Raw genomic sequence first — 27,617 nt, forward strand, 5'->3', positions numbered from 1 at the left:
TCTGCCTGGCCTCACAATCAGCTTTTCTGCGGAAATAGGGAGACGGGGGGTTCCCTGGCCCAGGCCTCCGTGGGGAGCGGGAACAGGGGACGGGGTGCGGGCGGAGGAGGCGGCGCGGCGGGCTAGGGTCCAGCCGCCTGCGGTGCAGCCGCTGCCGCCGGTGGTAATGGGAGCCAGACGCCGTCGCCGCCGCTAATGCGCCTCCCTCCCGGCCACTAATGGAGCCATTAATGCCCGGGCGCCGGGGGCTCCGGGCCGCCCCCCCCCACCCCGCCCGGCGCATGCGCGCGCCGTTCCCCCCGCCGCTTGCGGCCCGCCGCCCGCCGCCGCCAGGAGGCAGCCTGACCCCTCGCAGCTCCCGGCGCTGGGGTCTCTTCCACGAAGTCTCTAAGACTACCTCAAAAAACGCCCCTTCTCTTCTCTCCTGGGCAAGTCATCCTCTTCTTCCCAGCCGAGGCCTCCTTCCTCTCCAGGACAGTTTCCAGGGGTCTCTGACACCCAAGCCTAACCTATTCCCTCTCCTGCTCTAAACTTTTGGCTCTTCAGCGACCAGCATACAAGCTGGCCTGGCGAGACCTGGACTCCTTGGCACCCTTCTGCCAATCCTGGGCTCTAGTGTCAGCTCCAGCTTCAACGAGCAAGAGAGGTCATGCACTTTCACCCCTCCTGGCCTTTGATCCTACTGCTACCTCGGCCAGGAACACCCCTTTCTTTCACTGTCCTGAAATCAACTCGTTCCTCACGCTTCAGCTCAAATGTCACTTCCACTGTGAGGCATACCTGTACCTCCCTCATCACCCTGCACCGAGCCACAGAGTTGTCTCTGCCCTCTGGCTTGCCCAGACTACCTCCTTCCGCTCATCCTCGCTGGTGCCTGCATCCATGTCTGCATTCCCCACCCATTTCCCCCAGGGCTGCTCAGCCTGAGCTTGGTACAGATGACTAGGGACTTCTGGTGGGAGAGAAGGGGCTCACTGTTGGAGACAAAATGAAAATTCTGGTGGGCAGAATCTGGATTTGGGGAGTCCGGAGAACCTAGGCCCCTCTTTGGGCCTTATTTTCCCCATCTGGCCAAGCACAGTTGGTGGGTACAGCCTGGTCTCTGAAGTCTTACTCACTGGGGCAGACTACATGTGGGATTCTGTTAAATGGAGCTGGCACTAAATGTGTCTCCTGCAAGGCACTGAGGAGGTGGTAGGGGTGATCCAGGTCATGCCCCCTAGCAGGTGGGTGGGCACGGGAGCTGCTTTCCTGTTGTTCCCCTACAGCCGGATCTGCTAGCTTGGCCCAGGCAGCCCCCGCCTTCCTGCCTGACTTGGGAACAGGTGCTTGGATGGAGATGGCTCCTGGCACCTCTCAGCATGTTTCAGGGACAGTGGTGGGCAGTTAATTTGTCAAGGAACAGGAAGGGACTCTCAGGCCTGTACAACCTCCCAACACTCCCCAAGAAGGGAGTAAGGGACCCTAGTGCTTAGCAATTGTCCACTGACTCAAAGGGATGGAGCACCTGGACGTGCAGAGAGTGGATGTGAGGGGCTAGGACAGGGACAGCAAGTCTGTTGAAGGAGGGGGAGGAGGGCCAGGGGAGGCCCAGGGACACAGGATCCCAGGATAGGGGACCAAAACAGAAAAAAAGTGGGATGAAAGCCTAGACAAGGACTGATGTCTAGGGAGGAACAAACCAAGAAAGATATAGGGAGCCAGACAGAGAGAGAGCCAGAAGTCCAGAGAGAGAGACTCAGACAGACCCAGAAATAGAGACCTAGACAGACAGATGTAGGGACCCAAGGGAGCAACAGATAGACACACAGTGGCTCAAAGGCAGGCAGGCAGAGGCCCAGGAGAGGGGGGCACTGCCTGTCAGTACGGGGAAGCCAGGCGGAAGCTGGGAGCTAGAAAGGAGGCTGTGCCAGGAATGGGGCTGAGACATCTGGCCTCCTGGGCTGGGGCTGCAGGCCCTGGGGCGGCTTCCTCTCCTGGGGAGCAGGCGGGAAGAGTCAGAGGGAGGTGGCAATGGCAGCTGGCTGGCCCGGCCATGCACAGAATGTGGAGAATGCCGGCCGCCTGCCCCGGCACGTCCCCCAGCGGAAGCAAATGCCTGGCGGGGGGCAGGAGCAGGCAAGCTGTCCCAAGCCGCCCCCTCACACCTGCTGCCCTGAGTGAGGGTCAGGCCTTGGCATGAGCGGTCAGAAAGGGACCAGACCACGGCCTCACTATGCCACTGGGCATGGTCTTCCCTATCTGGGCCTCAAGACGGAGAACGCCCCAAGGTGCCTGCCTCCCAAGGGCTTGGAGAGGCCTCTGGGACAAGAACAAAAGGACCTGCTGGCTGAGAACCTGAGGGCAGCCTGGATACCTCAGCATGGGTGTTGTTAGGGAGGCGCTGCTCAGAACCGCCAGGACAGGCACTGGACAAGTTCTGACGACTAGACAGCCTGCAGCCTCCCTTCTCTGAACCTCAGTCCCCACCCTCCCACCCCCCAAACCGGGCTGGTAATCCCTACTGCATAGCATCAGGTGGATCCGACGAGATGGCCCCACACCTGGGGCTGAGCACACGGTAAATGCTTAATAAAAGACTGGTTACTATTATCGTTACCATTATTGTTGAGAGTACTTAAAAGCCTGGGCTCTGGAGCTAGACAGCCTGGGTTCAAATCCTGGCTCTCCCTCTTCCTAAGTGGGTGGCTTTGGGCAAGTCACTTAACCTCTTGGGGTGTGGTTTCCTCCTCTGAACACTTGAAATACTAATGGCGCTGGCCTCCTGGAGTGTTGTGAGGATTTGGTGAGTAAATGCTCAGGCGGCACTTACAGAGCTGTGTACCACACGCACGCATTGGTGGTGCTCAAGAAATTCTGACGGCTGTAGCTTCTGGCAGATCTGGAGATTGGGAGACCTGATTCAAGGCCCGGTCCTGACCCTCCCTGGCAGGACGATCTCAATCAGGACTCCTCCGTCACTTTTCCTCATCTGGAAAATGGTGGCAGGTACCCCTGTTGGGGCTGCCCTGGTAGGCCTCGGGTCACCTGCATCAGTGCCATCCCTCCCCAAGTGCCAGCAGTCAGGGTCACGTGACACAATGCTCTGAAAACAATGTCGGGGGCTGTAGGCATGTGGCAGGGGGAGATGGTTAAGTGTCCTTCTGCTTCATTTTCTTTATGGCTAAGGACAGAAATCCCTGCTGTGCCCATTTCTGTGGAATTTCACTTGTATCAACTACCCTAACAAATGTTAGAACTGCTGGAGGCAGAGCAAAAAACAACTCACAACCTCAGTCTATGAGTCTGAGGGACAAGCACAGCCCCGTGTCCCTGTGTCCTGGGTCTAGACCTGGAGCTCCGTGAGGTCAGGGCCTGGGTTCCTTCCTGCATCAGCCTCTAGCCCTAGTCCCTGCTTCCACCCAGGTCCCCACCATGGCCTCCTTCCTCCCTGGTCTCCTTGCCTCTGGTCTCAGGCTCCGGAAATAGCCCTCCACAGTACAACCATGGTTGGATCAGTTCTAAACCTTCCATGGCTCCCCAGTGCCCTCCAAGGTAAAGTTCCCAAGTCTCCTGAGGGCCCTCGATGGTCTGACTCTCACTCATTAATATAGCCCCATATCCCCACACTCACCCTCATCGTCTAGAGCCTTTGACTTTGCAGGTTCCACTCCTTTCAAATACTTACTTTGGCCTCAATGCCTTTCCCCAAACCCTTCCCTCTGCCTAATGGTCTTCCTGCCGGCCTTGCCAGGCTCACATCTGCACACCCTGCATATCTCACTCTAGAGACCCTGGCCTCTTCTCCAAGAAGCCCTCCCTGACTTCCCACAGCCTCCTGGCTTCCCCCATCCCAGCTCAGATCACTCTGGATGCTCACTGTCTGGGGACAGAGCTGTGTCCTCAGACCAACTAGCACATGGCCAGGCCCAGAGGCATAGGGCCGGGATACTCAGTCAAAAGTGGATTAATAAATGAGATGTTAAGGAAGGGTTGGTGACTGGTCACCCTCCCTGACAGTTGCTCTGACAAGGCCTGGCCTGGCCTCTGGCTCTCCCCGCCTCTGACCTCAGCCCTCTGGCCATACCAGCTTTCCTCAGCTGTGCTCCTTCTGGCCTAGAAGCTTTCCTGCCAGCCTCCTAGGAGGCTCTTCCACCCCGCGGTTGCTGGTTACAACTCATCCTTCAACTCTTGGCTTACACACCCTTTCCTGAGGGCAGCCAGACTGGATTTCACACCTGGAGGCCTGCCCAGCACACCCCCAGTTCCCCTACATGGCACCGACCGCACCTGTGATATTTACCCGGCACAGGCGTGAGGTGAGGGCTCCAGTCCTGATCCTGCCACCCCGAGGCAGAAGGCCCTGCTGGAGCCTCCATCTTCCCATCTGTAACCCAGCACTATGGCCCAGGGGGACGAGCCAGCCAGCCTGGCTTTGAAGGCTGGCTCCAGGATTTACTAACCATGGGATCCAGGGCAAGTTACTAACCTGGCCTCCGTTTCCTCTAAATGAGCATAATCCTAGCACCCGCTTGTTAGGTTTGTGAAGACGAAATGAGTGAATATTTCCAAAGGGCTGAAAACAGACCCTGGTACCGTAGGGGTGTGTCTGAGGGTTCGGTGAGATAACTCACACGCAATGCCTATTATCACGGTGATGCCCCCGCCAGTCCTCCAGACATGGCAGCTGTCATCACGATTGTCAACTCTGTTACTCCATCAGAATTGTGGGGGCCTGGCTCCCAAAGCTCAGGAAAGGTTTGCTAACTGGTAGAGCCCTTGAGAGTGCATTTCCAACAGGAGCCCTCTGAAAGCACGGCACTGAGCCTTCCAAGTCCAGTCCCTTGCCTGACAATGTGACTTCCTGCTGAAACATCTACGCTAATCTCCCCCTGAGCCCCTCCCAAGGTGGGGAGCTCACCTCTCTCGGGAGCCAGTTTGCAAGTGGCCCCGTCTAAAACGAGCCCTCACCCGACCCATCCACCCACATCTCTTACCTGTCCCAGGTCGGCCCATGATGACTTCCTTTTTAGGGGCAGGATGGCTGGTGTAGCTGCTGGGCACCAGGACGGGCAATAGGGCAGCAGGTGAGGGGTGGAAGGCCACCGGCTGGAAGGGTGAAGAAGCCAGGCCAAAGGTAGGCATCGGCTGGGCCACGGCAGTCGGCGCGGCTGGAGGCACGGTGATGGGCACGGGGGCTGGCAGAGGTGGGGGCAGGCCAGGCTTCCCACTGGCCACCCCGGGGGGCACTGGGGTCTCTCTGCAGCCCCGCCCAGGTCCCGCTGCCCGCGCCTCGCCGGCAGTGCTCACCTCCCCAGGGAATTTGGAGGGCAGCGGCACATCGGGGTTGCGAACAATAACCGGCGAGTCCCGCTGCACAGCAGGAACCCTGCGCACAGAGGGCCCAGGGTCCGAGGTCAGGCCAGCAGGTGGGGGCAACAGCAGCAACGGCGAGGGCTGGCGGGAGCGAGAGAAGGGCACAGCAGGTGACACCGCCCGGAAGCCAGCCGGCGTGGAGGGCGTCGGCGTGTGGGACACCGAGTCCACGCCAGAGTCTAGGCTGTCGCTCTTGGGGAAGTCCGGGGTGGCTCCTCCGCCCCCTGTGCCCGGGGCCCCCAGAGCCCCTGGGTGGGGCAGCAGCTCTGTCTTCCTCCGCCCAGGGCTGATGGGCACGGTGAAGGTCAGGTTGGTCTGGAAGGTAGGTAGGATGCCAGAAGAATGGCGCTCTCTGGGGGCGGGTGGCGGTGGGTGGGGGCCCAGGTCTGGTGGCGTCAGCACGCCTCCCTTTGGGGTGCTGGCGCTCAGGTGGCGGCTGCGAACAGCAGTGCGTTGGATGACTGGTGAGGCATTGATGGGGCTGAAATTGGCAGGGCGGAAGCCAAAGAGCGGCGACGGGGAGGGCGATGGGGCAGGTGAGAAGGGCGACTGCGTAGACACGGGGGAGAAGGAGGGCGTGCCCGAGCGAGAGCTGCCCAACGACACCAACATCACGGCCGCCTCACACTCATCGAACTCAAAGCGTGACAGGTCAGCGGGAGCCACCAGGCGTGGGCGTGAGTCCCCACGGGCCGCCACACTGCTGGCCTCACTGTCACGCGATGTTTCGTCGCCCCAGTCAAACTCGGTGCTGCCCTCGCGCGCCGCCACGCCCGCCGGCCGCCCGGCGCCACCAGGGCCACTGTCTGCCAGGCCCTCCATCTCCTTGGTTCGCATGGACAGGTGGCGTGAGCAGTAGCCCCGCCGCTGCGACTCCTTCATGCAGCCGTCTCGGGAGCACAGCCGTCGCCACTGCTTGCCATTGAACTTCTTGCGGATTCCGTTGGGTGTGCAGACCACGTCACCCTTCTTATACTTCTGCTGGGCGGCTGTCAGCGGGGTGCGGGCCCGGGCGGCTGGCGCAGCCCCCTTCTCCAGAGAGGCCACGCTGCTGCTCCGGCTGCCGCCCTGGCTCCCCTCTTGGCAGGGTGAGGGCTGCTCGCCAGGGCGGCCTGGGCCTGCGAAAGCCGGGGACTTCGGTGGCGGTGACAGGAGCTGGGGCGGGGGCAGTGGGAGCAGGGCCGGGGTGCCCAGGGCCGGCGGGTGCTTCTCCTCGCCCTCCTCGCAAGTCCCCAGGTTGCCACCGAAGCTGATCTTAGACACCTCGGCATCCTCAGGCTGCTTGGGGTCCAGAGCAGCAGGGCAGGGGGGTAGGGTACCCGCTGGCTCAGCCTGCTCCTCCTCGGGGCCCGCAGGGGGCTTCCTCGGTGGAACCTCGGGTTCCCAGGGGGGCCGCAGCAGGCGCAAGCTGGAGCGGGCCACCCACACGGCCTCCTCGGGCTCACGGTGCGGCAGCTGTGGGGGCTGTGGCAGGGCGGCTGGGGGGCCTGGCTGGGTGTTGGGGCCAGGGCTGAGGCGGACCTTGTAGGCAGCCGGCTTGGTGGCCACCTCCACCACCACACCCTCACGGTAGGCAGCCACACCAGGCTCCACACAGGTACAGACAGCGGTGCCCACCACCAGGGCACCCGGCGGCGGCGTGGCATCCAAAACCACATCTACACCGCCGCCGCCGCCGGGTGCCCCCTCGTAGAAAGTCAGGGCCCGGTCCCCGGAGAACTGTACCCCCAGGTCCTGGCTTCTGCGCACCTGGCGCACCACGGCCGGTAGGAAGAGGCCATCTCCGCGCCGAGCCAGCACCCGTTGGGACCTCAGCTGTCGCAGGTCATATCCACCACTGGCGCCACTTGGGGGCCAGGGGCCTGGCCCGCAAGCTTCGGCTGGCTCATCTTCCAGGTCAGCCGAGTGCTCGCTGGCTGTGTCAGTGGAAGAGGAACGGGTGGAGGTGGGTGGCCGTGGAGGTACACCCAGGGTGCCAGCCTCCTCCGGGGTCCGTGCTCTTTCTTCGGGGGCCCCGGCCGCCCCACTGCTCCCACTGCCAGCTCCGTGCTCCTCCACATATTTCTTCTTGGGCGCTCGAGACTTGAATGTGGCCGTCTTACGGCTGAGGGAGGGCTCCCAGCGGCTTGCCTCCCCCTCTACCTTGGGGTCCTCGGCTGGGCCTGGGGCCGCCGGGTCATCAGGGTGCAGCTCGGGGGGCAGCCCTTCCGCCCCAGGGCCCCGCTCGGACTCCTCCTCTTCACCCTCCTCAGCCTCTTCTGGCCCCGGAGGTGGCTGCTGCTGCTGCTGCTGTGCCTCGTCGTCTTCCTCCTCTGGCTTGTCGCCCTCCCCAGCCCCTCGCCGTCTCAGGGCCTTGGCCCGGGTGGCTGGTGGGGACTTGCCGCCACTGCCAGAACCCGGGAGGCCGACACATGCCTTCTTCATTGGCTTCATCTTTTGTCCACCTGCAGGTGGGAGGCAGACAGGGATCATCGGGAGCAACTCAAGGGCCCCCCAGAGCCAGTGTGCCCCAAGACTTCTCACTTGCTGAGGCCACTGCCTCAACTCCATGATGCCCAAAGCCTCTTTCCTGGCTGTCCTCCACTCATGTGGGCCAGGGGCCCCAGACACAGACTGGCACCGTGTACCCTGAGTTATACAGTCTGGCTCCTCGGGGACACTTACATATATCTGCTCCCTCTACAGAGGCCACAGCAAGTGTGTGCAACTGCCCAGGGGGACACAAAATGCAGTAACCGTTCATGCCTATGGAGCACTGACTTTGTGCCAAGCCCTGGGCCGAACTTGATTTTATTAACCCATTTGATCCTGACAACAGCCCTGAGAGGCAGGTGCGACCAACAGCCCTAGTTGAGGAAACTGAGGTACAGAGACATCAAGCAACTTGCTCAAATTCATCCAGCTAGGAAATGGCAGAGCTAGGGTCTGAACCCAGGCAATCTGGCTGCTCCAGAGTCTGTGCTCCTAACCATTTCAGTGTGCCGCCTGTCACATGATCCAGAGGGCACGCTTCCTTGCACTGTCACTGTCCAGAGAGCACACACACTCATACACACACATGCACAGGAACACAGTCACAGAAAAGGAGGTGACTGGGCTGTGATGTGAGCCTCTCTCCACCCCCACCCCCAACCCCTCTGGGCCACCTGGCATGGCCAGACATTGTGGGAAGGAGTGGGCAGCTGGAAGTCCTAAGGGACGGCTGCCCACTCTTCTCTGCACCCCAGGCCTGCCAGGTATAGCCATCTCCCCAGATCCTGGCAGGGAGCAGGCAGGGGCACGTCTGGGGCAAGAGCTTATACCCAGTACTGCCACGGGGCCGTGCATGAGCACACGCACGCGCACAAAAACACACACAGAGGCACACACACGTCATCACACAGTGGGACACAGAGCTACACCCCAGGGTTTCGCTGTCCCACTGGATGGGAGCCTGCCCCTCCCCCACAGCACCCAGCGTGATACCAGCAAGCCCAGCCCCCCTTCTGGCCTGCACACATCCCCGCCCTGACTGGGCTGCCTCTGGCAGGGTGGCTGAGCTGGCCAGGCCCCCTGGGGCCCCCAAATATGCCCTCCGGCTCCAGGTGGGGGTAAGTGGGAGAAGGTCAAAGAAAGCAGGGCAAGCCCAGCAGGCCAACCTCACCCACTTCCTGAACAGTCATTACTGCCCGCCCCCTTTCAAGCTGCCCTGAGAAAAGAAAAGGGAAAAAACTTTACTCTAAAGTGACTAAGAGAACCTGAGAGGCCAAAAGGGGGCCTCTGGGAGGGTGGGGGTGCCTGGGACCATAACCCAAACGCAATCTGAGACACCCCCAACTCAGTGTGCAAACTCCCCCAGGAACCCCTGATCTCGTGTTCTCCTACTTGGGGCCTGCTCCTCCAGTGGACCCTGCAATCTCAGGCTGCTCCTTCTCTGGACCAATCCTGGGGTCCCCACAGGCAGAGCCTGTAGGGTCCGGGGCTTCTCACACTGGGGCAGGCATCCAAGTGCCCAGGAGTTGGGAAGCTGCCACCACCTTCTCCCCACTGACCCGCTGGGCCACCATCCTGGGGACTGAGATCCGGCCCCAGTCCTGCCCAAACACAAACCTTTGCATACCCCACCCAGGGCCTACAACCATACCGCCTGGCACCCCTGGACCCTGCCACCTGATCCTGCCTCTTCACCCCAAAAGCCAAGCCTTTTTCTTTCCCCTGGGGCCTACTCTCTCCCTGTTCACCCCACTTTGGAGAACTCCCACCCAAGGCCCTGTGGGCCCTCACCTCCTTCAGAATCTAAGCAGTAACTCCTGGAAGCCCAGGCCGGCCCAGGCCCTGGTTCTTCAGGGTCTCATGCCCTCTGGTCCCATCAGCCCTGCTGGCACCAGCTTCTCTGCCACTCTCTCTCCCATCCTGTCACCACCTCTACCTCTCTCCTCACAGGCCCTAGGCCCCCTCCTCAATCACCCCATCCTTGTCACCCTCATCTATCTCTGTCACCTCTTCCTCCCAGTCACTCTCCTGTCAGCCATCTCCGGACCTGTCACCTTTTCTCTCCATCACCTCTCCTTGTCACCCCTCCAACTCTGTCCCCTCCCTCTCCCTGTCACCCTGATCTAGTCCTGTCACCCCTCCATTCCTGTTACCCATTCTCTGCCCACCATCCCCTCTCCGTCACCCCTTTTCTGTCTCTCTTCCTCCCCACCACTTCATCCACTCTATCCCCCCTTCCCACCATCCAACCCACCTTTTTTCCCCCTGTACCCCCTCCCCGTCCCTGCCACCTGTCCCCTCTCGGCCCCCAGCACCCCAAATCCCCCCTGCCCGTGTCAGCCCTGGCCCCGCCCCTCACCTCGGGCTCGGCGGGGTTTCGGGGCGGGGGGCCGTGGCCCCGGCTCGGTCCGGTCCGGTCCCTCCCCGCCCCCCCTCCGGCTCTCCCTCTCGATTCTCCCTTTTTTTTTTTACTCCAACACACAAAATGGTGAATGGACCTGCAACAGCTGGAGCAGCCAGCCAATCACCGGCCACAACCCCGCTGACCGGCGCCGTCCTAGACCAATAGATGTTCGCAGCCTGGTCGGCTCCGCCTCTCCACGACGAGCGACATTCGCCACGACCAATCCCGCCCACCCGGCAGCGCAAGGGGGAGGGGCCAAAGTCCAAGACCGGCCTCCCTCTGGGACCGACACCAACCTGAGCCTACGACCGCCTGATCTGCCTAGGGCCCTGCCCCACAACAAGTGATGGGCATCAGCCTTGACCAATTGCAGGCCGTCCTAGTGCAGAATGACGAATACAGTACCCAGTCGCCCTGCACTCTAGGCCGGAACCCAGCCTCTGTTAGGGACAGTAGCCAATGAAGTGCAAGAAGGAAGGGCTAAGGGATAGGCTGTCCAATAAGCGGACTGAGAAGGCGTGGCCTGAGCGTTTGTTGACCGGCTAGTCGCAATCCCTGCTGGGAATGGTAGTCTTCTGACGTCTCCGGCCCATAGTCGACAGTACATAACAGACTACAACTCCCATGTGACAGAGTGCTGTAGCACCAAAGAACCCGGGCGAGGAGAAAAAGTCGGACAGGGCAGTTCCTGTAAGTCTCCCTGCACACCGGGAGCATCTTAGACCCAGGGCCCCAACTCACCCGGATTCCCGGCTCTGGCGTCGCCAGTGGCTCCTCTCAGTAGCGGCTGTAGCGGCACGAGGGGGAGGTGCGAGGAGCAGCCAACCGCCACCCGCAAGCCCCGCAGCCAATCAGCAGCGGCCGGGGCGGCGCAATGACCTCACCGGGTTCTACTCTGTTACCCCTCCCCCACGTGGTTGTTGCTGTCGGTAGCCGGGAGTAGGGAAGTTTGGGGTGGGGGGGAGGGGAGGAGAACGAGTGATGTCACCTTTCCCCCGCTTGATTGGCTGTAGGGTGGCCGGGACTATGACCAATCAACAGCTTCAGAAAGTCCGGCGCGGCCCCGCGGAAAGCCCTGTTGCCACCGGGAGGGGAGAGAACATGCGCGTGTAGGGTGGCGCGCGCTGCAGTGGAGTGAACGCGCGCGGCCTGGGGCTCGGGGACCCTGGGGAAAAGTCCCCCCTTCCAAGACTTTGACATTTAGGGCGGTGCAGTTTTCTGACAGCTCCCCTCGGCTTGTCGGGGCATGGGATGGGGATATGCGGCGCTCCATGGGGCTTCACACCACATTCCCTTCTCACTACATTCTGTGGAGAGCTACTTTGTGGGTGTTCGCGCTTGGCGGGAGCGAGATTTTTTTTTTTAAGGTCTCGGGTGGGGGGGGTGGAGTTCACACAGGGTAGGGAGGGGAGAGATACGCCTTGTCAGTAGTAGATTCCTGCAGCCCGGACACGGAGTTTATGCCAGGTGTGAAGCCGTCTGCAGTGCATCCATTCTCCAAATCCGTTGGATTTGCCCTAGATAGAGGGTAATGGGGAACAGTGAACACTGGCCTTAGGGGAGCCTTCCGCTGCCTGTGATGGGTTCCGAGGATGCACACAGGATTCATCCCAGTTGTGAAGAAAACGCACCCAACCTATCGCAGGTGCATGCTGTGCAACATTCCCACTGTGGGGCCAGTTCATCCCGGGGCTAGGAAGAAATATCAGTTGTCCATTGGGGTTCACTGAGTTTGAAGAGATTCATGTTATCCACCGTCCACAGAAGATTTCGCTTTGAGAGAGGGAGAAATTTCACTGTCTACAAGTTCACACTGAGAAGGAATCTTACACTATTACTTACGCTATTGTATTATGACTTACATATGCCATTTCATAACCATGCTATTTTATGCTATTTTGTGCTATTTTGATCACGTTCCAGAAGAGTATGCACTTAAGTATCGAGCAGGTTTTGAGTTTAGACTGTATGTTAAGTAGATGCTGGGTCTGAGGGAAGCTTATAGTATCAGAAGAGTTCCCATTGCCTACTCAGGTAGACACTTGGAGAGTGGTTTACACTGTCATGAAAAGGGTTCACAGCCGCTGCAGAAGGCTCCCCATACATGGAGGTGTGCACTGTCCTTGTTAACTTTGTCATGGATAGGAGACATTATACTGTCCACGGGGAGGCACATACTGGGTGGGAGTTCACATTGCCCATAGCAGATTATATTGCATTAGAGGGAGACTTCCATTGATTGGGATGGTATTTCATGGTCCATGGTCAGTTCACATTAGGTGTGAGGGAGAATCAGCCAGCCGGTGGGGAGGTGTGTCCTGTCTATGAAGGAACTCACCTTGCCCAGGGAGCATTCTGCTGTAGTGAAAGAGCCTGTGCTGTTGGCTCAGGATCTGCTCAGCTGTGGTCAGTTTTACAATGTCCACCAGGCGGGGGGCGAGCAGGGGGGCGGCGGGGGGGACACCTGGGTGGCTCCATCAGTAAAGTGTCCAGACTCTTGGTTTCAGTTCAGGTCATGCTCTCAGGGTCACGGTACTGAGCCCCACATCGGGCTCCATGCTCAGTGTGGAACCTGCTTGTCCCCTCCCCCTGTGCTCCTCTCTCTCATAATAAAATCTACCAAAAAACAACAACAACACACACACACAAACAATGTCTACAGAAGAATCCTCACTGCTTATTGGAGTTATACCATACATGAAGGAGACCTGTGCATGGGAATTCATGCTAAGACCTATTTTCGCTGTCATCAAGGAAAGGTATGCACAGTCAGCTGTACCCTGCCCCTGAGAGAATTACATAAAATGTAGTTAACTTAGTTGTACAGTTCAATGGAATTACACTGTCCTGCGAAGTGGAGGGAAGGGGTGATGTTGCAGGAAGCAGAATAATAGAGGCTTAGCCAGGCTGCTGGGGTCAAACCCAGCTGGGCTTTTTCCCCAGCTGTGTAACTTAGGGCAAGTCATTTAATCCCTCTGTGCTTCCATTTCTACATCTGTACAGAGGTAATTAAGAAAAGAAAAAAAAAACCACCTTGGCATTAGGTTGTAATGAATTTATGTGCAAAGCATTTAGAACAGTGTCTCCAGCAGAGTAATCCTCAAAAATCTTAGCTATTATTGTGATTGGCAGTACTCGGGAGGTTATCACTGCCTCAAGAGTTTGTGCCACCTCAGTCTCACTGGTCACCTTGTCCACGGTTTGTGTATGGTGGTGCTGGTCATGGTGGGGGCAGTGTTTTTCGGCAAGATTTCAGGGTTCAACAGATCTTTGGGGCATTTGTTGGTCTACCAGGAAGCATTTGGTCCAGTACTTGATGTCTTAGCTGTCACCTTATTTAGCTGTGTTGCCTTGGAGCCTGGAACCTCTCTAAGTCTCACTCTCTTCATCTGAAAAATGGGGATCATGGGAGTAGCTACGTGATAAAGTTGAGGTAGCAATGAAATCAGATGTTGAATCCAGGGCCTTGCATATAGTAAACGCTCAGTAAATAGGAGAAGCACTTTTTTTATGTGCCCCATCCTGTGTTGGGCCCTGGGAAATCCCTGCCATTCATGAATTCACCATTTCTTGGTCTTTATTTGGAGCCTCATTGTCTGTGACAGGTTACACCACCCTTCAGGGATGCCATTCTGTCTTAATACATGTGTGTGTTGAAGGGAAGTTGGGTAATTTTTAATAGGAGAATTAGGACTTTGGAGAGGGGGTGCATAATATAATTTTATGAAGGTTACAAGGTCCAGGGGCTTAAAAGGAAGGTGGAATTTTCTCCCTTTTTATGGAAAAAGGTTACATTGTCAATGACTTAATAAAACTGACATAGTGACATTGAGGTTTATTGCAACCATTGGATTTTTTTTAAGATTTTATTTATTTGAGAGAGTGCCTGAGTGCTTGCACAAGCATGGAGTGGGGCAGAGATAGAGGGAGAAGCAGACTCCCTGCTGAGCACGGATTTCCCCCCTCCCCCATGTAACACTCCAGTGCAGATCCTGAGATCATGACCTCAGCTGAAGTCAGATGCCTAAAGGACTGAGCCATGCAGGCACCCTATTGCAATCATTGTTAAATCTGCACTGTTCACTGAGTGGCCCACTGAGGCTGGCGGCACCGTCCATGTGAGGGCACGGTGTCCATGGGTTACACTGCATGAGGCTAAATGACTATGGGGCTACACTGTTCACATGAAAAGTTACACCAGTTACAGAAATGACCCTATTTATATGCTTGTCTCCAGAGTGCATATGGGTTTACCCAGGTTGTAGGAATTGACCCTGTTGATAGAGGAATTCAAAGTGTTAAGCCAGCCGTGCTGCCTCTGTGGTAGAGCGCACTAATGAGAGTATATGCTATATGTAGGGGGACCCACACTGTTTATTTGCTGTCTCACCATGTATATGGGGCTCACACTGTTTATGAGAGTTACACTGCCAATATGTGGTTTACACCATTTATGTGGATTGCCCTTTTATATGAGGCTCACAAAGTTTATGAAGGCCGTGCTATTTGAGTGAGACTCACATTATTTATGAGGGTTACCCTGTCTCTATGAGGTTTATGAGGGTCGTGCTGCCTAAACCGGGGTTTGTACTGTTCTTCAGCTTTGCACTATTTGGGGTTTCCACTGTCCATATGAGAGCCACAGTGCAGATTGGAGTTTGTATCGGTTATGGACTTCGTTCTGTCTGTATGATGGGTTCTGATTGTGGGGTTATACCAACTGTACCTGGACTCAGTTCATTTCAGCAGATACATATTACGAGACTGTTCTATGACCCACTGTGGTATAGGCACGGTGATAAAGCAGAGCTGACATTGTAGAGGAGGGATTCAGATGACAAGCTAATATATTACAGAAATATATATCTTTTTAAAAAAGATTTTATGTATTTATTCATGTGAGACACAGAGAGAGAGAGAGAGGCAGAGACACGGGCAGAAGGAGAAGCAGGCCCCATGCAGGGAGCCTGATGTGGGACTAGATCCTGGGACTCCAGGATCACGCCCTGAGCCAAAGGCAGACGCTTAACCGCTGAGCCACCCAGGCGTCCCAGAAATACATATCATGTGAGAATGAGTGCTATGGAGAAAAACAGTGCATAGAAGGAAGGGACATAGGGGACTTGGAAGGGGGCTCCAGTTTATTTACTTTTTTTAAAGATTAATTATTTATTTATTCATGGGAAACACAGAAAGAGAGGCAGAAACATAGGGAGAGGGAGAAGCAGGCTCCCCGTGGAGAGCCTGATGTGAGACTCAATCCTACGACCTTGGGATCATGATGTGAGCCAAAGGCAGACATTCATCCACTGAGCCACCCAAGCATCTCAAGGGGGCTCCATTTTAAAATAGAGTGGTCAGTGGGCAGCCCCGGTGGCTCAGCGGTTTAGCGCCGCCTTCAGCCCGGGTGGTGATCCTGGAGACCCGGGATCATGTCAGGTTCTCTGCATGGAGCCTGCTTCTCCCTCTGCCTGTGTCTCTGCCTCTCTCTCTTTCTGTGTCTTCCATGAATAAATAAATAAAATCTTAAAAAATAAAATAAATAAAATAGAGTAGTCAGGTAGGGTCTTATTGGGAAGGTGGGTTTCTTTTTTTTTTTTTTTAAGATTTTATTTATTTATTCATAGAGACACAGACAGAGGGAGAAGTAGGCTCCATGCAGGGAGCCCGACGTGGGACTCGATCCAGGGTCTCCAGGATCACGCCCTGGGCTGCAGGCGGCGCTAAACCGCTGTGCCACCGGGGCCGCCCGAGAAGGTGGGTTTCTTTTTCTTTTCTTTTTTTTTTTTTTTTTTTTTGGAAGGTGGGTTTCTGAATAAAAATCTGAAGGGGATGAAGGGCAGATCTATGTAGACTTCTGGAGGGAAAGCCTTCCAGGCAGATGGAACAGCACAGGCAAAATCCCTGAGGCAGGCATAAGCCTGGCCTGTTCAAGGAATCACAGGCTGGAGTGCAGCTGGCACAGAAATGGAGGGAGAGGTAGAAGGTGAAGTCAGGGAGGAAGGGCCTTGCTGGCCACTGCAGGGAGTTGGCTTTTACTCCCAGAGAACAGAGGATTTGGGGCAGCACTGGAATGTCATCTGACTTACTAGAACCCCTCTGGCTGTGAGTGAGGCACAAATTGTAGGGGCTGGTGGCAGCTAGGAGAGGGTGAAGAGTCCCCAGACCAGAGGTGCAAGGTGGTGGTGGGGAGGAGATTGATTCTGAAGCAGCTGAAAGTAGAGCATATGGGAGTTCCCTTCAGACCAGATGACAGGTGAGGGAAAGAAGTTAAGGATGACTCCAAGGAATTCGGCCTGGGCAACTTACAAAATGGTGTTGCAGGTGCCCACAATGGGGAAGACTGGTTTGGGGACAGTTTGTGGGAGCTGAGAAAGACTTGACAAGCTTGAGATATCCAAATGGAGACACTGGTGAGGCAGCTTGATGTGTGAGATTGGAGGCCAGGGGTGAGTCCTATGCTGGAGAGAGAAATTTGGGTGTAATCATCATAGAGATGGCATATGAAAAACATGGTGCTGGTGGAGATCACCCAGGGGGAGAGGAAGACCCAGGTCTGAGTGCAGGAGCCCTTCAGCATTTCAAGTCAGGGAGCTGAAGAAGGGTTATACTCTTTAATGGGACTACATTTTTTTTTTTTTGTTTGGGGGTGGTCACACTGTTTAGGTGGCTACATTCTCCTTATAGGGTGATTCATATTATTTCTAAGGGAGCTACAATGTACCTAGTAATGGCTCATTGTTGCTCATTCTAGGTGATGATGGGTAGGTTGCAACTCTGATTTTTTATCATCCATACAGTTTCCTTTCTAGGAGTGAGGTCTGTGGAGTGTTGGGATTTCTTTGAGGACAGGTTCTGTCCATGCCTTAGTCTGATAGCAACAGGATAAATGTTATCTTTCTCAGGATGGTAAACTGGAACAAGAAGTGCTAGGTCCATGGGAGTGAGGGTGCTTTCACTGTCTGGACAGAGTTCTTTTCTCCCTGGAGCATGACACTGCTCACTGTAGGCGTGTCTTAGGTCTGTGAGAGGCTGCACTTTTCACAAGCCCCAGGGAGGGGGGATCTGTGTAGGTTTTTCACAGTGAACGGGAGCAGAGAGAGGACTGTCCTCCTTGTTCATTGGAATTGATACGGTCAGGGATCCCTGGGTAGCTCAGCAGTTTGGCGACTGCATTAGGCCCAGGGCGTGATCCTGGAGTCCCAGGATCGAGTCCCACATTGGGGTCCTTGCATGGAGCCTGCTTCTCCCTCTCTCTGTGTCCTTGCCTCTCTCTCTGTGTCTCTCATAAATAAATGAATAAAATCTTTAAAAAAGAAGAAAAGGAATTGATACGGTCTTGGTTGGATGGCACGTCTTTAAGGAATGACTGGTAGTGATGAATAGTTTCTATCACAAGTTCAGAATATGTGAATGTTTCATATGGTAATAGTGGGGTCCAGCTTCCCCAAGGATGGGGTTCACGAGGCAAGTGAACTATCCAAAAGGGCCTACGATGATTCTGTGGTAGAGTCACTCAACCCCTGAGGGGTTACACTATCTGTGGATAGGTTTTCACAAACCACCAGAGGTCACACTACCCAAGGGACATTTTCACCAGGGACTCTCATTCTCAGTGATGTCTCAGACTCTGCCACGAGGCACGCCCACCCATCCATGATTGTACTTCATTGAAACAGTAGGATTGAGTTATCCAACTGGGTCAGGGTGGGACTTATGCCATTAAGAGGCCATTTTACACTGTCGGTACCCTGTATTTGTTGCCTACTGTTCGGAGTCTATACAGTGAGGGGTCCTTACATTATTCATGGGGTATATAGTTCATTCGTTCTCCTACTAATTATTACCAGTATTTACTGCATACTTACTTCACATCCCCGATTTCTTAAAACAAGCTGGTCATGTTGGGTCTAATAAAATCCCCATTTTACAGATGAGGAAGTTGAGGCTCAAAGAGGCAAACTCCCTTGCTCTATGTCACAGACAGGAAGTAGCAAAGTTAGGGGTGCAACCTAAGTCTCTCTCTTGTCAGTGGGAGTGTGGGATCACTGAAGCCATTACAGACCTATAATCTTTGAAACTCAGCATTGTCTTTTTCAGAGGGGGGCGGACAGTGAAGGCGTTAACGAATAGTGGTGAAGGGTAGTGGTTCCAAATTGGATAGGTTTCCTTTGAATCCTGACTCCCAACACTTCCTGGCTGTAGGACTTTGGCAGGCTGATTTCCCCTCTGAGCCTCACCTTCTTAATCTGTAAATGGGGGTAACAATAGTAACTTCCCTCTTTGGGATTTTGTGAGCATCAAATGACAAGATGCCCCAGACAATGCTTGGCCCAATGCCTGGCACATCATGAGCGCTAGGAATTCGGGAGCTGTTATAATAACAATGATGGCGATTATTATTGCTGGACCACACTGCTCCCAGAGGGTTACAATATCCGTGGGGGAGCTGCACTGTCCGTAGGCAAGGTTACATAATTCCCCAGGGAGGTGATGCTTCCCTCGAGGCCTTGGCCTCCATGGAGGAAGAGGCTAGAGACTTCTGAGGCAATGGTGAGGGACTGCTCTAATGCATCAGGAAGCTCCAAGAAGTAAAGAGTCTGACCCTGCTGGCCTTCCCTCCCAGTGGCTTGTCTTTCCCGGCCCATCTTCTCAATTTCAGTTTCTCTGAGCATCACTCCCCCACCCCCTCCAATATGCCTCTCCTTTGGTACCTCAGAGTCTTCTTTGAAACTCTGTCTCCAGGCTCAGTCGTGGATATCGCTTCTATTTGCCCTCTACCCTGCTGCCAGCTCCAGCTAGCCATCTGATCAGCACTGATTTCCTGTTTCCTGAAGCCTCAGGCTCCATCCATCCCTCCCCGCTGCGGAGAACAGACTTAACACTGCCCTACGCACTGGCCCTCATCCTTAAGCCTACCTTCCTCTCTCCTGGCGACCCCCCAGTGCCCCTTGGGAGCACATTTGTTCAGACTTTGATCGCCCCCTCGCATCCTGGCTCCACCTCCGGAACCCCCAGCGCCGGCGATGGAGGTGGGGGTACCTCCGACGCCAGCCGTGTCCTTAGGACAGCTGCTGCCCGAGGATGGAGTGTGTGTGGGGGGATGCTCCCGAATGCCTTCTCTCTGGTCACTTCCTCACCAGCTGGGATTGGGGCTATCTGGAAGGCCAAGACCCCATCCCATCCCCGGAGGAGCAGAGGGCACAGCCGCCTCCCCGTTTCCGATGCTGGGAAATGCTTCCCACCCATTCCACCCCACCCCCGGACAGCTGCCCCCATGCAGGCTTAGGGCTGGGGGGGGGTGGGTGGGCGGGTAGGGTAAGGCCAGGGTGGGAAATGTGGTCTTGATCATCCCCCAAGGTCTTGACCCTGCCCCCCTGCAGTGAAGATCCTGACCCCTCCCGAAAGGTCCAGGCCTTTCAAAAGTTTCTGACCCCCCACCTCCAGTTTCCCCCCTCCCCTCTTACAAGCTCCCAAAAGAAACTCTGGATTTTGCAGAGGGGAGGAGAGGAGGAGGGGCGGCAGGTCGCGAGTGCCGAGGACTTAAGTTATCTGCAGACTTGGAGCCTCAGAAAAGGGTCATGACCCCCAGGACCCCATCCCACCCCCGCCCCCTCCTTCCTTCCTCCCCCGCCGCGCGGCCCCTTTAAGCCCAGAGCCGGCCGGTCCTCAGTGGCTGCGCGCCGGCGAGTGTGTGTGTGAGTGCGCGGGGAGGGGGCGGGCGCAGTGTCTCCATGGCGACGCGGCGGTGACGTCGCCGGCCGGGGGGCGTGGGCGTCCCGGCCCCGGAGTGCGATATTAACCCGGGAGGCGGCGGCGGGGAGGGGAGAGGCTCTGAGAGGCGAGGCCGGGTGAAGCGCCGAGGGCGGCCCGACGGGCGCGGGACGGGACGGGGCAGCGCGGGCGCCGGGAGCTGCGGCCCGGAGTCGGGGCGCCTCGCCCCGGGCCCCCCAGCATGAAGACCCCGGCGGACACAGGTGGGGGCGGGGGCAGCACGTGTGGGGGAGACTTGTTGCCCCGGGAAACCAGGCGTAGAAACTTTGGGGGGGCTGAAGGGTTTCGGGGTAGCCCGAGGGATCCCCAGTTCCGGGGGACCCCCGAGCACTCGAGACCTGTTGCTTCTCGTGGCGCAAGCGAGGGGTGCTGCATGGGACCCCCAATTTCTGGGTCTGGGCGGAGTGGTGTGGGTGCCGCGAGTCCTGGTTCTCTCCCTGCTGGACCCCGAAAGCTGGGTTCTCCCCCACTCCTGGGATCACGGGGGTGGCGGGGTCCCTCCCCGCCGCTCTGTCACGTTGCACTCTGGGGGCCGGGACGTGTGCGGGGCGTGTGTGGGGGGGCTGTCCACGGGGCCCGCTATTCCCGGTTCCGCGCTGCGTGGTCCGGCCCATGACCTTCACCGCGGCGCTTGCCCCGCACCGGCTTAGAGGGGGATACGGGATGGCTTCTAGGAGGAAGGCGTGATTGGGGAGCCCGAGACTCGGGGTCCGGGCTGCGCCGCCCCTCCCCCGCCCGTCTCCGCCGGCTCCTCGCTCCCCCGCCCGCGCCGAGTCGCAAAGTTCCAAAGCGCAGCCCGAACGTTCGAAAAAGGAACTTTTTGTTTCCGACCTTAGAACGCGCGGCTTTAAGGTGGCTCCGGAGAGACCTGGGTAGCCTCCTCCCGCGCCGCCGGGGCCTCGGGGTTGAGAAGGGTGGGGAAGGTGGGGGGGACGCGGAGGCTCCCCCTTCGCCCCCCCTCCCTCATCCAGCGCTTCTCTTTCAACCGGCCGTCTTTTCCCTCCGCCCCCCTCTTCCCCGCCAACTTGCTCCTCCTTAAGGGGCCAAGGTTCCCCTCCCCCCCGTCCGTCGGCGGGCGGGGGGCAGCGGGATTAACCCCCCTCCCACTCGGACTTTCCCCCCTCCCCTCCCCCGCCGCCCCCGGGCTCGCGCGGGCTGGACTTTGCGCCCGAGCGCGCTGGGGGGAGGGGTCCCAGCCGCCCCCTGCCCGTCTACCCCGTCGGAATCCGGCCCGGGGCGGGGACGGGGGAGGGGGAAGGGGGCCGGGCGCCGCTGTTCAAACTTGTTTCCTTCCCCCGGCGGCGGCCGCGGCTCGGGCTCCTGTGTGCGGGTGTGTGCCCCGACCGGCCCACCCACCCCGCCCCCCCGCTCGGCGGGTGGGGGCGGCTCTTAAAGGGCTCCGAGCCGGGCTCCGGCGCCTGGGGATTGGGGCCGAGGAGGGGGGCAGGGGGGTGGGGCAGGGGTGCAGAGTGCTGTAGGGTCAGTCACGTGCGTCCCACATACTCTCTGGCTCCCACAGGCTGCGGGGCCGCTGGGCCTTGGGGGCAGCAGGAGCCTCCCCTCGCCCGAGGAGGGGGCCTAGGCGCCCAGACAACCCCGCCTCGTCTTCCCTCCCTGCTGCGGGCCTTCTCCTGGTGGGACCGGCTGGGCCGCTCCCCTACCCCTGTCTTGGGGCCGAGCCGCGCGTGTGGATTCTCCGGTTGGGGGAAGGGGCGGGGGCCTGGAATGGCTTCCCGATCGGTCCATCGGCGCGTCTGTCCGTCTGCACGCCCCTCATCCGATCCTCCATCCCGGCCCCTCTAGTCTCTGCCGCGGCTGTTTCCCACTTCCTGTTTTCTTCCCGGCTCTGGCGCCACCGAGGGCTGCCTGTAGTGGGGGAGGTGGTAGGGCCCCCCAGGAGGTCGGCGTGTTCTTCCTCTACCACCACCCCTCCCTTCCGACCCCCATGGTCCCTTTAAAAAAAGTTTGGCCAGTCATGTGAATTTGGGGGGTGCCCAGGAGTTCTGTTCCCCACCCCTGGTTTCCAGTCCGTCTGGGAGAATCCCTACCCCGCCTCTGTGGGACCCAGGTGTGCCTTCTGGGACCCTGCCATCCCAACCCTTCCTGTCTTGTCTGCTGCCACCTCTCCATCCTGTCTCAGAATGTCCTGAGCACCTCTCTCAGTGTCAACTGCTTGCTGTCTGTTTCACTGCCACCCCCATGCTCCAGGGGTCCTGCTCCCCTAAGCTTTCTTGGCGCAGGCCCGGTGGTTCCCTGTTGAAGCACGTGGACCCATACACAACACACACTCACACATGCTCCCCTTGCCCGTGCCTGGCTCCTGGCTCCAAGGCCTGGGGAACAGAGCCCCATTGAGACACCCTGACGTCACCCCCGCTCTTCTTCTCCCCCCAAAGCCAGGAACAGGCCCTCATGTATGCCATGTCTGATGAGGAAAGCCGGGTAGGGGTGGACCTGGGAGTGGGGAGGGTCTCTAACTGGAGTGGGATCCTGGGTCCTAGCCCCTGAGGGAGGCTTGCTCAGGGAGGGGGGGTTAACGAGGCAGCCTGGGACGGCCCCCAGAATGCAGCTTGAGGCCTTCCCAGAGCCCCCCACCTCCCTTCCGAGTTCCCTTTGTGTTGCATGTAGTCTCTCTCACTCCTTCTCTTCTGCAAAGTTTATTTTTAGCCTCCTGCTCCCCCGCTCCCAGGACTGTCGCTGCACACACGTTGCCTGGTTACCGGGACAAGGAGGCTGGGGCGGGTGGGCTGGGAAGGGTGGCTTTAATTTTGGGGGGGAGGATGGAAGTCAGTATACTCCCCCAACTCCAGACTGATGTCTCAGGGGCTTCACAACCCCCACCGCCAACACCACACACACTCCTGGGTCTGTGAGCCAGATTGGAGCTTAGGTGGGAGAAGCACAGAGCTTGGTGCCCTGAGTTGGGGGGAGGTAGGAGCTTTTTTTGTAGGACTCAGAGGGTACATGGAGCTAGTCATTTGGTAACTTTGGCTCCTAAGGGCCTTCGGGCCCTGAGGATGACCCTGGGACCTGGAATCTCCAGTGGGGTGAGGATAATGGGGATGAACACCTGGATTCCCGAGAGAGGGATGGGGCTATGGATGCTGGGATCTATGGAAGGCATTGTCAGGGGCTGTCACTTCTGAATGGAGCAGGGGCTGCTGGTGTAGGACTCTGGGACTGTAACCAGCTGGAGGTCGTATCCTTGGAGCCCCGAGGCGCTGGTTTGAGGCTGGGATTTCTGAATGGGGCTGTGACTAGTGGGGAATGCTGGCCATTCCATCCTACCCAAGGCTGGGGCTCAGGAAGCTGGTTCACTGTAGGGGATAGAGTCAGCTTTGGATTTAGAAGGGGTAGTGCCTGTGGGAGTAGGAACTGCTGAATCCCTGTGTCCCCAAGGGGAAGTATCCTCTGTTGGGAGTCCAGGCTGCGGTGGAGTCTTTGAGGGAGGCTCAGCATTGCCCCAGGCCTGGTTGGTACCTGCTTCAGTTGGGGCTTGAGGCAGGCCAGAGGCTCACTCCAGCAGCCTGACTGGGACTTGGGACCCCGCCCATCCTTTGCTGTCCACCTTGGCCTTCTCCCTCTGGTGGCATCAGGGCCCCTATCCTGCCTCCCCCTCCTTCTCTTCCTCCCCTTCCCTCCTCCCACCCCTCCATTACCGGCTGCCTAGTGCTGAATTATTGATGGCCCCTGATTACCCGGGGGTTTGGGAAATGACAACCGCAGCCCCCCCACCGTCCCCCCCCCCCAGGCTGCCCACCCCCTCCAGGGACCAGCCAGCCCACCACCAACCTCTACCCAAGGTTAATGCTGGGGGCGGGTAGGCAGGTGGGCAGGGAAGAAGCTTGAGGATGAGAAGGCGGAAGGGGGAACAGGCTGCAGCATTGCCTGCTCAGTCTCCAGGCCTGGGCTGGGGCGTTCCAGCCAGGTTGTGTCCATGCGCCTGGGTCCGGGGAGGGCAGTCAGCACAGAGGGTCTAGGGCTTGTTGGGGGGGGGCTCTCTCAGACAGTCTGGGTTTCACTCTCCAGGGAAGACAGAAGCCTCTGTGTGTGCAAGCGCTGACCTCATCGTCAACCAACCACCCCACCCCTCCTGGTCCTTTTAAGAAAAAAAAAAAAAATCATCGGGTCCTGGGGTGGGAGTCGGGCTCTGGTAGGTTTTGGGAGGGGAGACAGTGTTATGTTCCCAGAAGGGGACTGGAGCTGTGGGGTGAGTTGGGGGAGGGGTATAACTGGCCCTGAATGGGAATTGGGGGGGTCGGGGGGGATCGCCCCAACCCGGCTGGCCACGTGTGCCCCTTCCTGCCCCTCCCCCACTGGCAGCCCTGCCCGCCGGCCTGGCTTGGTGCCTGGCCCCCTGGCACTGGCCCCGGGACCCGCCGCCGACGGTTTCCTGTTTCTCCCGTGTCGCTGGAGCAGGCTCCAGCTTCCCTCCCCCCCCAGCTCCCGTCTAGCCCCCTCACACACAGACACACACTGTCTCTCCCTAACTCAGGTCCTGACTTGGCAGAGGGGAGACGGATTTCCCCACGTGGAGGGCGGGGTAGGAGGGTGGACCCTGGGAGGGGACCTGAAGCCTTGGACTTGGCATCCTGACCCGGGGCCACTCCCCTGCCTCCTGTCTGTCCCCAGGGTTTGCCTTCCCGGATTGGGCCTACAAGCCGGAGTCGTCCCCTGGCTCGAGGCAGATCCAGCTGTGGCACTTTATCCTGGAGCTGCTGCGGAAAGAGGAGTACCAGGGTGTCATCGCCTGGCAGGGGGACTACGGGGAATTCGTCATCAAGGACCCTGACGAAGTGGCTCGGCTCTGGGGTGTCCGCAAGTGCAAGCCCCAGATGAATTATGACAAGCTGAGCCGGGCCCTGCGGTGAGGAGGGGCAGAAGCCCCTGGGCAGAGTGGATGGCCCCCACTGGCTGGGGAGCCCCCACTGGCTGGGGAGCGTATAACCCACGGGAATAGGCTTCGGGTTTGATCCTTTGCCAGCTCGGAGCGGTGAGACCACGGGCAAGTCCTGATCCTCCTTGGAGTGCTTCTGTCACATAGAAGTGTCCTGAGGAGAGACTACAGTCTGGGTGTGGCCTCTAGTCTTGGCCCCAGACCTGAGGGGAGAGCTGTTTCTCCTGGGTCCTTGGCTTCTCGCGTGTGACCCAGGTTTCTTGGTCCTCCTTGGTGAGCGACACCCAACTTGCGTCGAGTAAGGGTCTAGACTGGGGTCCCTGCATGACTGACGGTCCAATGTGTTTCTACGCCCACAGCTATTATTACAACAAACGCATTCTGCACAAGACCAAGGGGAAACGGTTCACCTACAAGTTCAACTTCAACAAACTGGTGCTGGTTAATTACCCTTTCATCGATGTGGGGTTGGCTGGTGAGTAGTTGGGCTGGGGGTTTGGCCTCAGAGGGAGGAGAGGATGGGCCTGTGTCCAGGCTGGACCGCGGACCTTGACGCCACGTCTCCCCTCTCCTGCAGGGGGCGCAGTGCCCCAGAGTGCCCCTCCAGTGCCATCGGGTGGCAGCCACTTCCGCTTCCCTCCCTCAACGCCCTCCGAGGTGCTGTCCCCCACCGAGGACCCCCGCTCCCCACCGGCCTGCTCTTCATCCTCTTCTTCCCTCTTCTCGGCTGTGGTGGCCCGACGCCTGGGCCGAGGCTCAGTCAGTGACTGCAGCGATGGCACGTCGGAGCTGGAAGAGCCACTGGGAGAGGACCCCCGGGCCCGACCGCCAGGGCCTCCGGAGCTGGGTGCCTTCCGCGGGCCCCCGCTGGCACGCCTGCCCCATGACCCCGGCGTCTTCCGTGTCTACCCCCGGCCCCGGGGTGGCCCTGAGCCCCTCAGCCCCTTCCCTGTGTCGCCTCTGGCTGGGCCTGGCTCCCTGCTCCCCCCTCAGCTCTCCCCGGCTCTGCCCATGACACCCACTCACCTGGCCTACACTCCCTCCCCGACGCTGAGCCCCATGTACCCCAGTGGTGGCGGTGGCCCCAGCGGCTCAGGGGGAGGCTCCCACTTCTCCTTCAGCCCGGAGGACATGAAACGGTACCTGCAGGCCCACACCCAAAGCGTCTACAACTACCACCTCAGTCCCCGCGCCTTCCTGCACTACCCTGGGCTGGTGGTGCCCCAGCCACAGCGCCCTGACAAGTGCCCGCTGCCGCCCATGGCACCGGAGACCCCACCGGTCCCCTCCTCGGCCTCGTCCTCCTCTTCCTCCTCTTCCTCCCCATTCAAGTTTAAGCTCCAGCCGCCCCCGCTGGGACGCCGGCAGCGGGCAGCTGGGGAGAAGGCCCCGGCGGGTGCTGACAAGAGCAGTGGCATCAGCATTGGCGGTGGTGGCAGCGCGGGCGGGCTGGCCGAGGGTGCGGGGGCCCTGGCCCCGCCACCGCCACCGCCACAGATCAAGGTGGAGCCTATCTCGGAAGGCGAGTCGGAGGAAGTGGAGGTGACGGACATCAGCGATGAGGATGAGGAAGATGGGGAGGTGTTCAAGACCCCCCGTGCCCCCCCCGCGCCCCCCAAGCCCGAGCCCGGCGAGGCTCCCGGGGCGGCGCAGTGCATGCCTCTCAAGCTGCGCTTCAAGCGGCGCTGGAGTGAAGACTGTCGCCTGGAGGGGGGTGGGGGCCCCGCTGGGGGCCCAGAGGATGAGGGTGAGGACAAGAAGGTGCGCGGGGAGGGGCCCGGGGAGGCCGGGGGACCCCTCACCCCGAGGCGAGTGAGCTCTGACCTCCAGCACGCTACAGCCCAGCTCTCCCTGGAGCATCGAGATTCCTGAGAGCTGTGGGCAGGGGGTCCCCCTGGTCCCCCCCCCACCTCCCATGCTTCTTTTGCTGCCTTAACCACCCCCCCACCCCCAGCCCTGGAGGTGAGGACAGCTCTCTGGTGTCTTCCCGGCCTCCTCCCCTTTCCTGCCCCACGTTTTGTATAAAACTTTTAATTTTTTTTTTTTTTTAATGGTGAGGGTGGGTGGGTGCCCAGGGCTGGGGGCTTTCCCCTATCTGTGGGTTTCTAAGCTCCAGGCAAAGTGGTGGTGGGGAGGGTAGGGGGGGGGGAGTTGAGGGGGCCACCTCCATTCTGGGGAATTTATATTTGAACTGAGGCTCTGGCCTCCATGCCCAGGAACGTTTTTTATTACAATCGCTTAGGAAGTAAAAGCCTTGTCTCCCTCCCTGTTCTCTGCCTCCTGTCCCTGTCCCAGTCCCTCTCCGTTCCCGGCCATCCTCAGCCCCGTCCTGCCTTCCCTGCCCCTCCAGGGGCCCTGAGTGCCTGGGTTTCTCATACCCCACAGGGTTGCAGCAGGAGAGGGAGGGACATTTTCTGATGAACCAAAAATTCCATGGTGGGGGGTGGGGGGCAGAGGAGGGGGAGGGGTGCCGCCCAGAGGCCACAAATCTCTACAAGTGCCTGCTATCCCTCTCCCACTCCCTACCCCAGCACTGGTCCAACCCCTTCACCCCCAGCTGCTCCTAGGACTAAGCCCATAGGCAGGCGGGTGGGGGGGTGAGAAGGGGGTGCCCTGAAACCAAACTGGAAGCCCCCTCTGCCTCCTAGCTGGGGCCCCTGGGGTGGGGGTCTTTGGTCAAGCCTTATTCTGTATTGGGGATGGAGGGTGGGGGGG

General features: G+C 58.7%; 2 protein-coding genes across 8 annotated transcripts in view; one reads left to right on the forward strand and one right to left on the reverse strand.

The window, feature by feature from the left end:
• CIC (capicua transcriptional repressor) overlaps positions 1–11,119 on the reverse strand; it is a 26,563-nt gene extending 15,444 nt beyond the window's left edge. For 4 of the 6 annotated variants that reach the window (XR_012007491.1, XM_072775973.1, XM_072775983.1 and 1 more), the window contains exons 1-2: positions 10,187–10,337; positions 4,977–7,799 (exon numbers count right to left, since the gene is read on the reverse strand). Coding sequence is in view for 5 of the 6 variants with exons in the window: in XM_072775973.1 (XP_072632074.1) it covers positions 4,977–7,788 (2,812 nt within the window). In the remaining variant the exon portion in view is untranslated. Of the gene's footprint in view, positions 1–4,976; positions 7,800–10,186; positions 10,338–10,972 lie in introns of those variants that run through there. The other 2 variants (XM_072775991.1, XM_072775966.1) reach the window with 2 other exon arrangements.
• Positions 10,800–27,611, forward strand: ERF (ETS2 repressor factor). 2 transcript variants are annotated; one of them, XM_072776136.1, is made up of 5 exons: positions 10,800–10,921; positions 15,859–15,988; positions 24,638–24,872; positions 25,262–25,377; positions 25,480–27,611. In XM_072776136.1, exons 3-5 carry the CDS (start codon positions 24,841–24,843, stop codon positions 26,772–26,774), a joined length of 1,443 nt encoding a protein of 480 aa, XP_072632237.1. In that variant the 5' UTR covers positions 10,800–10,921; positions 15,859–15,988; positions 24,638–24,840; the 3' UTR covers positions 26,775–27,611. The 2 variants fall into 2 exon arrangements, with proteins under 2 accessions (XP_072632237.1, XP_072632226.1); XM_072776125.1 differs by lacking the exons at positions 10,800–10,921; positions 15,859–15,988 and adding an exon at positions 20,050–20,208 and having other exon boundaries at positions 25,480–27,610.
• The last annotated feature ends 6 nt before the right edge of the window (positions 27,612–27,617 follow it).

Source organism: Canis lupus, chromosome 1 (assembly GCF_048164855.1).
Source record: "Canis lupus baileyi chromosome 1, mCanLup2.hap1, whole genome shotgun sequence".
Lineage (NCBI taxonomy): Eukaryota > Metazoa > Chordata > Mammalia > Carnivora > Canidae > Canis > Canis lupus.

What these genes read in the sequence shown, in the direction of transcription:
- ERF (XM_072776125.1), top strand. Translation starts at nt 20,187, where the DNA reads ATGAAGACCCCGGCGGACACAG. An exon ending in GAAGACCCCGGCGGACACAG is followed by an intron (nt 20,209 to 24,637) that starts GTGGGGGCGGGG and finishes GTCTGTCCCCAG; the next exon opens with GGTTTGCCTTCCCGGATTGG. An exon ending in AAGCTGAGCCGGGCCCTGCG is followed by an intron (nt 24,873 to 25,261) that starts GTGAGGAGGGGC and finishes CTACGCCCACAG; the next exon opens with CTATTATTACAACAAACGCA.